Source organism: Amphiura filiformis, unplaced genomic scaffold, assembly GCF_039555335.1.
Source record: "Amphiura filiformis unplaced genomic scaffold, Afil_fr2py scaffold_45, whole genome shotgun sequence".
Taxonomy (NCBI): domain Eukaryota; kingdom Metazoa; phylum Echinodermata; class Ophiuroidea; order Amphilepidida; family Amphiuridae; genus Amphiura; species Amphiura filiformis.
The window spans coordinates 553,215-565,676 of NW_027305509.1; the positions used below are offsets into that span (position 1 = coordinate 553,215).

The following is a 12,462-nucleotide window of genomic DNA, read 5'->3' on the forward strand; positions in this document are numbered from 1 at the left end:
ACCACCACCACCGACAATAACAAAAGCAGCAATAATTGAAGATAAAGGTAAAGGAGTCAAACCTGGACGGAATGCCCATAGCGATTGGGCCAGACTCCTCCGTGAAATGTTGCTGGGGGGGGGGGGGTCTCCACACCTCCTCCACAGCGCGTCTGTTACATTCGTATCATATTTTAAGGATGCCTGTACCCCTTTATCTGGATGGAGGAGTAATCGAGATAAAGTACCTTTCTTAAGGGCACAACACGATGGCGTTGCCGGGGCTCGTACCCTCAATCTTTCGATTATGAGGCGGAACCCATTAGTGATAATTGATATGATGATGATGGTGATGATGATGATAATAATAATAATAATATAACAACAACAACAACCACCACCACCACCACCATAATAATCCAAGACGTAAGAAGTTATATCTCCTAGTTCATAATAATTATATAGCACTCATTATAATATACCACTCATTTAAATCCATGATTAAATTGATCGCTTTACAATTTCTACTTTGTTTTGTTTGATCAGAGTCATCGTGTAATGAAAATATATCTATTGTTTCCTGTTTCAGATATATTATATTAATATGCTACATAAGGAAGAAAACATAATGAGGAAGTGACCAGGGGTTATCTATACCATGGCACAGGAACTCAGGGAACAGCGCCGACCTAAACGTCAATATAGCCTTCTTTGTCCGTTGATCTGCAAGTACTGCGCTAGACGTTATCAGTGGCCATTTACTGGATATTGGAAGCACGTACGAAGTCATGAATCGAAATACAAACGATTTTGGTGCTATTCTGATGAAAGGAATGCAAAAGAGAAACAAAACGTCAGAAGAAGACAGAGAGTAACAAATATAGGTAATTTTTCCGAAAATTAATGTTTTTTACTCGACGGCAAAAAAAAAAAAAAAAAAAAAAAAAAATTCGTAAAGACATAAACTTCACTGGATATCCCTGTTAAAATGGTTAATTCTGCTGCGTATCTGACTGGCAATATATCCAATTCTTAACATCATTATACATAACCCTCCTGACCTAGCTAAGGAGAGCGTGGCGCAATGGTTAGGGTACTTGCCTATAGTGCATGAGGTCCCGGGTTCAATTCCCGGTCTGAAATTAATTGGCAACATCTGTAGATTAAATTCAGGCTTCCGCTCTCCCCATGGTTCATTTAGAATTGGGTAAATGAATCACGAAAGTACTCTGTCCTTCGGAGGGGACGTTAAGCCGTCTGTCCCGTGTGCAGAGAACCATACCTGTACATGTATTTCGCAGCCAGTTTCGAAAAGAGTAGGGTGTTAACCCCTGACTGTTCCAAACCCGTCCCGGTGTTCAAATGGACCCCAATGGAAATAAGCTTCAATAGAGGTTTTCTTGGGTTCCAGGGTTGTCAAAATCCGAACAAATCAAATCAAATCAAATCAAATAATGTAGCCCTTTCGAGATATGGCGGACACAATAGGATGGCGCTGCACGAAGTGGGTAAAGTCTTTTGAATTTGCCGGGTTTTTCCCCAAGTTGAAGACTGCCCTCCTTCTGTGTACGCCATACGTCTAAAAGGCTAATTATATTGCTTTAACACACACACCTATGACGTCATGATATTATATATTTCACGAATGGAGTGATAAAAACATTGTATTTGTATCCATTCCATTAATATGTAGTTTAGTTGGAAGAAGGGGATATCCTGCACCCGGAAATCAACTCTTACCCAGCGAACACACAATGTTTTACAGAAAAGGTTTAAATGTCATGTTATGTAAGGGGTATAAGAACGTTTTTATAACATTTATAAAACAATTTGATGCAAAACATTCTAACAGAATATCATTTCGACGTCTCTACATCAGCAAAAGTGAAGGGAGCACGGTGGCCGAGCGGAACGGGCTAGGACTCATAATCTGAAGGTTGCGGGTTTGAGCCCCGGCGACGTCATCGTGTTGTGCCCTTGAGTAAGGCACTTTATCTCGATTACTCCTCTCCACACAGGTGTGGAATGGGGAGCTGTTATGAATACTGTCCATTGAGCGCCGCCCAAAGGTATGAGCATGTCTTGGGCATTGTATGGCAGCTGACATATTCTAATGACGGCGGAATAAAAGTAAAGCGCTTTGGTACATGTTCACATGTGAAAGGTGCTGTATACATACCAACATTTATTTATTTATTAAAAGTGCGTAAAAAACGTTATGCCATTTTAACAAATTCTCAAACATTTGAGAACATTTTTGTTCAAATGGGAGCACTTTTAGTTTCTAAAACATGTGTGGCCAAAAATATTACCAAACTCAAGAACGATGTGTCGCAGATGGGACCATGCAATTTATATTTTTTTCTGAATCGGTATGACCACCAGAATACTTTGGATTGAGTAATTTTGAAATTTGAACCCTGTTGTATGAAATTTGACCCCTGTTGACCCCTTGGGACATTTGTTAATTTGTGAACATAGCTGATCGTTTTCTAAGCAATTTTTCTGACATAGAAACGTCGATTAGCTCTTGTCCTACGAGTCATATTTTGTTTTGAAGGGCGATGGGGTTGTTGCAACCACTTTATTGTCTATTAACGTCATATACTGTTGTATTTGGTACCAATGTATAGCTCTATAGGTCTCTTCTATCCAGTGATACCAAAATAAGTACAAACATTCCCTGCATAATGTCCCCACATTATCGCTATGACGTCATAATGTCTCTCTTAATTAAAATTAGGATATTCTACCCATGTACAAAAAGTATAGAAAAAAATTGTATTGTGTATTGAAGAAGGGTTACTAATAGAATCCTTTGTAGAAGCAGGGCAGGAATCCCCCATCCAGTGGCTCTTATTAATGTACGTTACCTTCCTAATACAATCTACCCATAAATTTGTCATATTTTATATACTTGCAGGAGATCAGTTAGCTACAACCGCTCAAGAGACAAACGAACTATTGCCTGCCAAAACTAATCAAACACACGAAGTCACACACTCTGCAACTGGCTCTCCTAAACCACCTGCCATCAAAACCAAGCAAACGCATGAAGTCACCAACTCAGCAATTGGCTCTCCTGAAACATCTTCCACCAAAACCAATCAAACACACGAAGTCATCAACTCAGCAATTGGCTCTCCTAAACCATCTTCCGCCAAAACCAGTCAAGCACACGAAAACACACACTCTCCAATTGGCTCTTCTAAACCATCTTCCGCCAAAACCAAGCAAACACACGAAGTCACCGACTTTACAATTGGCTCTCCTAAACCATCGTCTGTCAAAACCAAGCAAACACATGAAGTCATCGACTCGGCAATTGGCTCTCCTAAACCATCTTCCGCCAAAACCAAGCAAACACACGTAGTCACCGATTCTCCAATTGGCTCTCCTAAACCATCTTCCGCCAAAACCAATCAAACACATGAAGTCACCGACTCTCCTAAAGACCAACCCAAGAGTAAATCTGCAACACTACGCCCTAAGACCTGCAAATACTGTCATCGTCGATTTTTCCATCGGTTTTGGCGATACCATCGACATCTACGAAGTCATGAACGAAGGTACGAGAGACATTGGTATAAAGGAGGTCATTTAAATGGACAGAACAGAATTGCAGCACGTCAACCAAAAGATCGTGACAGCAATAAATCCTCAAAAACTTTATCGGATGGACAGAAAAGAACTATACGTCCATCACAAATTCGTGAAAGTACTGTATCCTCAAAAACTGTAACTATAGTACGTCAATCAAAAGATTGGGAAAGTCATAGCACCTCAAAAATCTTAGAAGTTCTACATAAAGATAACACATCAAAAGATGTAGAGGTGAGTGTAGTGGATACGCATGAAGAAAGAGGAAGACTTTCTGAAAACAATACAGGTAACAGCAAGATTGCTTCAGACATTGAATCATCAAAGCAAGTCACAAACACATTCGAAATTGTTGACGAGAGCATAAAAGACCATGAAGAAGAACAGAGAATACATCGTGAAAGTCAAGTAAGCGATCGAGGACATAATGAAGCCGAAGTGTCAGCAGGTAGTTTATCTCCAAAGCTTATTACCGACAGGTACGGAATTATTGAAGAGGGCATACCAGATGAAGAAGAAGAACAGACACTACCTCGTGAAAATCTAGCACACGATCGAGGACATAGTGAAGCTGAAGTAGCGACAGGTGGTGTATCTTTACAGGTAGCCATTAACACGTCGGAATTGACTGAACATATTGCAATTGACCAACAAATAGCAACTCATCGTCAAATTCCATCAATCGATCCTGACAACAACAGCGATGATACGTCTTCTAATGCAACGTCTTCCAAGAAAACCACAGATACATCAGGAACCGATGAGGGCGCGATAACTGAGGTTAAAGAAGAACAGATTGGATATGATGCATCTCCATCAACCTCACCAAACCTTCCTGAAAACAATCCACCTGTTACGCAGACATCAACATTCGTTGAAGAAAACAATGAAGTTGAAATAAAGAGAGAGGTCGATTCAGAAGAGTCACCTTCGCAAGACTCACGTGTCGCTAATAACAATTACACAATCGGGGACTTGCTATCAAGGAAGTTCTTAGGGCATGCTTCTGACACATCGTCTGCTGAAAATACAGGACTTGATCTAAATGATAATAGTGTACGTATTCCTCAACCAGTGGTTCCCATAAAAGTTGAATATATTCAAGGAGAGGAATCTAGCCTTGTTACGTCTAGTAGTCACATGACATCGGACCAATCACGAACAGGTACTGCAGACGCAAATATTACGGAAAACCGTATTACACAAGACACTGTTAGAAATATAGTACGGAATGAATCGTCATTTCGCGTTGAGTTGGTAAAATTACATATAGGTCCACAACTATCTCAATCCTACAATTCAAATCAAAGTACTCAGAACATTGTAGAAACATTACAGAATGATGAACAACCTTCCATTACAAATACTCAGAAAACACGCAAGAAAAGATTGCCTAAAGGGACCGAAACCGGGAGAGTAGGAAGGAAGAAATCGGGGGATGGTAACCATGGCAACTGGGAAGACAGGTATCTGAACGAGTTGCCGCCTGTCGGAAATAGAAAAAGACCGAAAGCTGGATACTACAGTAGATTGACTAAGGGGCTGGAAGATGTAGGAAAGAACGCATGCGCAGTTGACAAATCTTCCTCAGGAACTGATTCAAGTGACATCAACAGTCTTAATCAAAACTCTGATACATCCGTCGAAAAGTTTGGGACTAGATGGTCTTTAAGAATTAAACCAAAAGCAAAGACCACCTGGGATGTAGCAGAGAAAAATAGCAGTCGTTGTAGTAAGGGCAAAGTTAAAAGAAAAGAGAAACAGTTTCAAAATGACACCACGTTAGATAAGAGTAATAAAAATAAGCCAAGAGCAAGGGCCACCGGGAAAGTAGTAGACACATCCGTGACGAGTAAGGACACAGTTTCAAGAAAAGAGAAAAAACTTCAAAAGGATACTTCAGTAAAAAAGAGAAATCAAAATAAGTCAACAGCAAAGACCACCGGGGAAGTAGTAGAGACACCCGGCAGTAGTAGTCGTAAGAATAAGGACAAAGTTCAAAGAAAGGACAAAATGGTTCAAAATGACAATACAGGCACCAACTTAAACAAAGGCAATCAAAATAAGCCAAGAGCACAGACCACTTTGGAGGTAGTGGGGAAACGTGGCAGCAAGGACAAAGTTCCAAGAAAGGAGAAACAGGTCCCAAAGAACACATCAGCTACCAACTTAAACCAGAGAAATCAAAATAAGCCAAGCACAAAGACCACAAGGGAAGTAGCGGAGAAACCCGTGAATATAAGTCGCGGTAGTAAGGACAAAGATATAAGAGAAAAGAAACAAGTTTCAAACACTTCAGAGAGGAACTTAAGCAAGAGCACTCCAAAGTTGACCGTCGCTTTGACTAAACTTGACAAACTATGGTCTATTAATATCAAACCTGTAGAAAAAGATAAACACAGAAAGGAATCGAGAACAAATGCAAGTACAGATAATTACGACGATGATGACGATGGTCGTCATGGTGATATCAGTAATAATGGGAAAGGCGATGTACATAGGGAAACACAGGAAAACGATGCACAAGACTCGAGTGTGTCACTTGGCAGATTTGCCACTCGGTGGTCTCTTCGGAAGAGAAATGATAGTGGTAATGGAAAGAAGCAAGCGTCAGTAGAAGCAATTGATGATGATGACGAAAGGGACATTGCTGACGAAGAAGATCACAGTAGCGATGAAAGCTACAAGATAGATGACGATTCGGAAAGTGAAGAGAACGTATCTTCTGGTGATGAAATGCCGAAGTTAGTTGCCAACAATGACAAAATCGTCGTCAAAGTGAAAAGTGAAAATGAATCAGAAGACGAGGCATTGAGTGATTATACGAACGAGGTGAGATCTTCTTCCTCAAGTACAACATTGAAAAATCCCACTGAGAAACACGATAATATAATGCATGGAACAAACGGGAAGCAAACAGACAAGATACCAGCTTTAACGCCGCAACAGCAACCGCACAAATCTTTAGGTCAAACAAAAAACAATTTGAAAGATGAATATTACAAGAAAATAGCCAGGAATCTTGCAAATGAGCCTGAGGCCAACAAGTATCGTACCAACATGAGACGCCTGACAAAAGAAGAGTTGATAGAATTAGAAAAGAAGAGAAAGACCAAAAAATATATGCACAATGTTCCTTGCTTCAAGACAAAACGACGGAAATACTCCTGTTCAATATGTGGCAAGCACTTCGCTTTTGAAAAATATTTAAAAAGTCACGTAAAACGACATTCACTTCCGAAAAAGTACGAGTGTAAAGTGTGCGGAAAATGCTTCCAGTATAAATCCAAGTTAAGGGACCACATGAATAGACATACCGGAAAGTTACCGTATCGATGTCGTATTTGCGGAAAAGGGTTTCCGGATACCCGCAATATAAAAGCTCATGAGCGATACCATACAGGCGAGAAACCGTATAAATGTGAATATTGTGATAAGCGATTTCGATTACAAGGAATGTTAGTAGGTCATCGAAGATACCACACGGGTGAACGTCCATATATATGTCACTGTGGGGAAGCATTCCATTCATCAGGTCATTTATCACGTCATAAGAAGGGTCACACGGGAGAAAACAAGAACGTACCATCAAAACCTGCAGGACCAAGACCTAGGGTTCATCCGTGCGAATATTGCGGAAAGAAATTCGAAAGTCCAAGCTCAGTGGCGAAACATCGCAGAACGCATACTAAAGAAAGGCCGTTTGCGTGCGCAATTTGCGGTAAGCGTTTCGTACATAAATCACACCGTAGTAGACATGAGAAGACAGTGCACATTGGGTTACGACCGTTTAAGTGTTCCCGTTGCGGGAAGGGTTTCCCGGATAGTTCTAATCTAAAAATCCACGAGGAACACGTTCATGCATTTGATGACGCCTCATCGGATGAGGCTATTTCCTCGGATGAGGACGGCACAAGCAAAGCTCCGAAACAACAGAAGACAGGAAGCCGCAAAACTATAGCTCCAGTTAAAAGTAGCACCCAGCCGGTTTCAAAAATTACTTCGCGAGGAGTAATATCAAGTAAAGATGGTGGACAGGCGATTAGGAAAAATCGTGAAAGATATTTATTCGAAAGGGATGTCGATTCAGATGAAGCAGATTTGATTAGCAAACATCCTAACAAAGCCCATCATGAGAAGCTTTCCGATAGAAATTCTTCGACGGTTGTAGAAAAATCTAAACAACAAAGCGACATCACTAGAAATATTTCTCGGAAAACTGATATGTTGTACAGTAAACCCAGGCTTCCGACATGCCGGTCTGAAATGTTAACGCATCAATATGCAACCGATGGCGATGCAATTGCTGCCGATCCGGGTATTCGCTCTCTGCACAGACAACGCAGTGTCGACTCAGTCGACACGGAAATCAGTGAAACACGATCAGTGTTTGAGAATTTCGTCACCCAAACCAATGTTAACATAGTAGTGAAACATACATGTGGTAAGCAAGTGAAGGAAACAATCACCTCAGAACAACAGACACACTTTTCCTCTTCAGAACGAGATAAACGGAATGAGATGTTTTCAAGATTGAAGTCAACTTTACAATCTAAAACGGCCCAATCCCAAAGAAAAACCAACTCGTTTACTAATAATCAGCATGACGTTAGCGACGATGATACCATCAGAGCATCGCCTATCCAGATAAGTGACCGATATCAAAAGACCACGCGTCTATCGACTGAAAATCGGGATTACAGAACAAGCTTAAACCGGTTGGAAAGCATCGAAAGGAATGCTAATGTCCAGTTGCATGACGAATTCCGAAAAACCTCGCGCCTCTCTACTGAAGATCGGGATTTTAAGACGAGTTTAAGCCGATTGGAAAGCATTCAAAGGAATGCCAGACTAATTGCTGATGTGTTGCGTCGAAATCGACGCGGAAAGACGCTCCTCCCTAAGGAATCACAGCAACCTATCGTTGAAGAAGAACGTTTGTCATCTTTTGAATCACTTCTTCAAAGTTTAGATTCATCTGACAGTCAGTGGACTAAAACTGCGCATAGTTTCTATAATGATACGACACAAGATAAGCGTAGAGAGCCACCACGAGAGAAACAAAGTGTTGATACCCATCACGAGACTAAACATAAAGACCCACCGCGAGAGAGACCCAACGAAGAAACACACCACGAAACTAAACATAGAGATCCACTGCGGCGAAGGAGATCCAACTTGGAGACTCATCGTCAGACCAAACGTAGAGACGCACCGCGAATATCTGAAGCCCATCCACCCGATGATATAGCATCGTCTCTAGACTCGTACACATCCGAAGAAGAACCACCACCATTATCACCATTTGAAGACTTTGGTAGAGATCACGACTTGTCACGAAAATCCAGCCGCTTAAAAGCGAGCAAAAAAGTAGATCGTCAATCTCGTAATTCCAATACCAGAAGTACGTCCCAGAAACTGACTCCTGAGATGAAGAGACACCTGCATATGAAACAAAAGAAGAAAATGTACCAGTGTTCCAAATGTGATAAAAGCTTTGTATCGCGCAGCAATTTAAGTATTCATATGAAGACTCATGACAAACGGCAGCTACTTCGCTGTGAATATTGTAATAAAGGTTTCGCGGTTCGGGCCGGTCTTGAGCGACATATACGTACGCACACCGGCGAAAAACCACATAAATGTAAACACTGTCCTAAACGATTCGCCGAGAGGTACTCTTTAACATGTCATGAGAGAATACACACGGGAGTGAAACCATTTAAATGTCTCACATGCGGTATGAGGTTTATTGAATCGGGTAGCCTAACTAACCATGAAAGATGCCACTCGTCGGAGAGGCCGTATAAATGCAAATACCCCGGATGTTCTAGCGCGTTCAAATGGTCATCCCTGTTAAAGCGACATGAGCAGTGCGTGCATCGAGGTGTCAGGTATGAATGCGAGTTCTGTAAAGCGACGTATGCAAGGAGGGAGACTTTGCGTATACATGAAAAAATGCATCATTCAGGTTCGAAACCATATCTGTGTCATTGTGGACGTAGAGCTGCCAATTGTGAGAAGCACAAAGAACATAAGAAGAAGAAACATAAGTCATCATAACAAGGATTTAGTGCTAGAAGGCCCTCTCTCTAATCTGCTCTATAGACATTTGAGAATGTCTGTATTACATACACTGTACATATCTAAAAATATGACACCTGACAGCTACTGAAGATATGAGCGCAAGACGACCGTAAGTCCACTTGAGGGGCCAAGTGGACTTACGGCCTTCTTGCGCTAAGGTCTTCAACTGCAGATAGAGCCTTCTTATGATATCTCCTTGATAACTTTGTTTTGTGCCAAAGAGACGAATACCAGGTTACTACATGTACATGTATATAAATAGTCCATGTATATAAGTCGCCCGGTGCTACTAAAAGATGCAGGATCCGGGAGCGACAACGACAAAAACGTCATTGCATTGCGCAAACTGCCATGACGTCGCCCTCATCGTTTGGTGCATACCAAAGGATGGTTTATAGTAATCTGTTATTCGTCACTTTGACAAATAATTTTGTTTACGTAACGTCATTGTAACACGATCAGATTAAAACCATAATCATCTCTATCTATCTCTGTTTATGCTATGTTTGAGTAGATATCCACCAGAAAAGCTTATTTCCAAAATTTCAGTTGCTTCCGATTTTGCGTTTGCGAGTTATGCGTGATTATGCAAATAGGGGTTGTATGGATTTTAATTCGATTAGCTCATGTTAATTGAAACTACAATCCCGGTCGTAAGTAGATGCAACATTTGTGTAAAAGTGGGATTGTTTTAAACCCTTGATATACTGAAATTTAAAGCTTTCTTTGATTTAACGTCTGAACCGTTTCCTGCTATTACAGCCCTCCCTTCCCTACCAACAAATGTTGAGTGTCTTTAGGGTACATAACCAATAAACAACTGGCAACATTGACCGGGAGGAATGGGGGCATATTTGAAGTACCAGTATCAAAGTGTTCCAACCATTTTGGCCAGGTTTGTAGGTATTGCTTATTATGAATATGTGACCCGTTACTATAAAATCTGTAAAATGTCGGCATACCTACCTTTGATTTGTTGTCAAGGATTCTTGGGGTGAATAAAAGCGAAAAATGCAAAAATCTGCATATAAATTGGGACTCATCTTGGATTGGTGGGTGTCGGATTTCAAAAGAGTAATGAAAGGAAAAAACAAGAGTAAAGCTACACAACTAAACATGCTAGAAACATAATTCTTTTTTTTAATGAAAGATAATAAGCAAACTTATAAAATATTCCATTATCGAATGAAAGGAAAAACCAATCGAAAATAAAGAAAAACACGTAGTTTGGCTCTCAATAGGCCTCTCTATGATTTAAGAGAGTTTATCCGATAGACTCAGATGGTAGGTGGAAGATGGGGGTCAGCAAATTTTGTTCATATTTTGTCAATCAAACATGTGTCCATGAGTATTAACAGTGGAGGTATTAAAAAAATTTTGAGGACCCCCACTGGGTGATACTGGACCCCCCTCAAAATGAACCCCTATGATTGTCTTCTCAGACACAAAAACTTCGAAATTTGCGCTAACTTTCGACTAGAGCCACGTAATAACACCAATTTGCAGACAATTTATTTATACTTCACAGTAATTATGCACATTTTGTCTCTACAGAGCAATTACAAATTCTTTAGAAAAAGTTCGGATTGTTCCATTTTCAGAGAGGGGTGTAATGGCCTTTTCAGCAATTTTATAAATGTTAAAAATCCCAATTTTGGAGCCAAGTTTACAAGATGATTGTGAGAGTTCCCCAATATTTTTGTAAAAGTTATTGATATGTTAGATAAAGTAAATATAGGCAAAACAATTGAGCAAATAAAAATCATGGAGACCTTTTCCGTTTTAAAATGGGCACATCTTATTTTATGCCCTTTTTCAGAAAATGCAACCACGATATTTCCAAGCTATAAACTCATGTTCGGTGATTTTTCATGTTTGAAAAGAAATTGGATAAAAAGTGAGCATATTAGAAGTAAACAACATCAACAATACTGTTGCCTAATAAGTTTGGGGCCTAAATTTTGCTGTAGAAATGCTTAGAAAAGAACTATTCCATTATTTGTGGGGTGTAAATACCCCGTGTTAGTACTAAAATTCCCTTTGTTTTGATTTTAAAATTGCATCATGCTTATATGCATCCTCAAATGAATATTATCTCTTTCTTCCAAGGTATAGATATAGCCTACAATTATTTTCTATCACATGTAGTGAACAACAAAGACAAGGGTAATATTGGAATGATACATTCATCAAGTAGGGGTGTTATTATGATAAACATAAAAATGCTTATCTATCTATGATTTTTAATTTTGAAATACCAATCATGCTGTTGACATTCAATTGATTTTGGGACTTGTATTGAGGTTCCAACGAGTGCTCTCTCTCTCTTCCGGAGTCCTTCTCTCCCTCCCCTCCTCTCTCTCTCTCTCTCCATGCTCCATCTTATTGCATAAAAATCAACATTTTTAAGTGGCATTTTCTACCATGCGTGGCAATATTTTTCAATTTTTATATCCTCTCTAGTTGTGTTAAATAAATAATACATTTTCATTTAAGGGCTCGGATTTTTCCCCAAAAAACCTAACCTGCTTTGGTGTTTTGGGAAAAAATCTATATCAGATTAAGGTCAAAATGTTCAATTGATCGTCGGCTCTAAGGTGGTACTACACCCCTGGCCAATTTTGTGCCTATTTTTGCAATTTTCTCACAAATTATAGCACATTGGTGACAAGTAAGATATGTATATTATAGTGGCAAGGAGTACAACTACTGCACTGAAAATTTTATTTCAGCACAGACAACAGTTGTGGAGTTACAGTCAAAAATGAGGGAAACCAATATTTGATCAATAAATCA

At 40.0% G+C, this 12,462-nt stretch overlaps 1 protein-coding gene across 1 annotated transcript; it reads left to right on the forward strand.

Moving 5' to 3' along the window:
* Nucleotides 1-637: 637 nt before the first annotated feature.
* LOC140144213 (uncharacterized) lies at nt 638-10,907 on the forward strand. The gene is made up of 2 exons (XM_072166029.1): nt 638-863; nt 2,903-10,907. The coding sequence occupies exons 1-2, from the start codon at nt 638-640 to the stop codon at nt 9,640-9,642; spliced, it is 6,966 nt and encodes a 2,321-aa protein (XP_072022130.1). The 3' UTR covers nt 9,643-10,907.
* Nucleotides 10,908-12,462: the final 1,555 nt, after the last annotated feature.

Excerpts from the sequence above, each read along its gene's own strand:
- LOC140144213 (XM_072166029.1), top strand. The coding sequence starts at position 638 with ATGGCACAGGAACTCAGGGAACAGCGCCGACCTAAACGTCAATATAGC. Across the intron at positions 864-2,902 it reads ACAGAGAGTAACAAATATAG|GAGATCAGTTAGCTACAACC; the intron begins GTAATTTTTCCG and ends ATATACTTGCAG.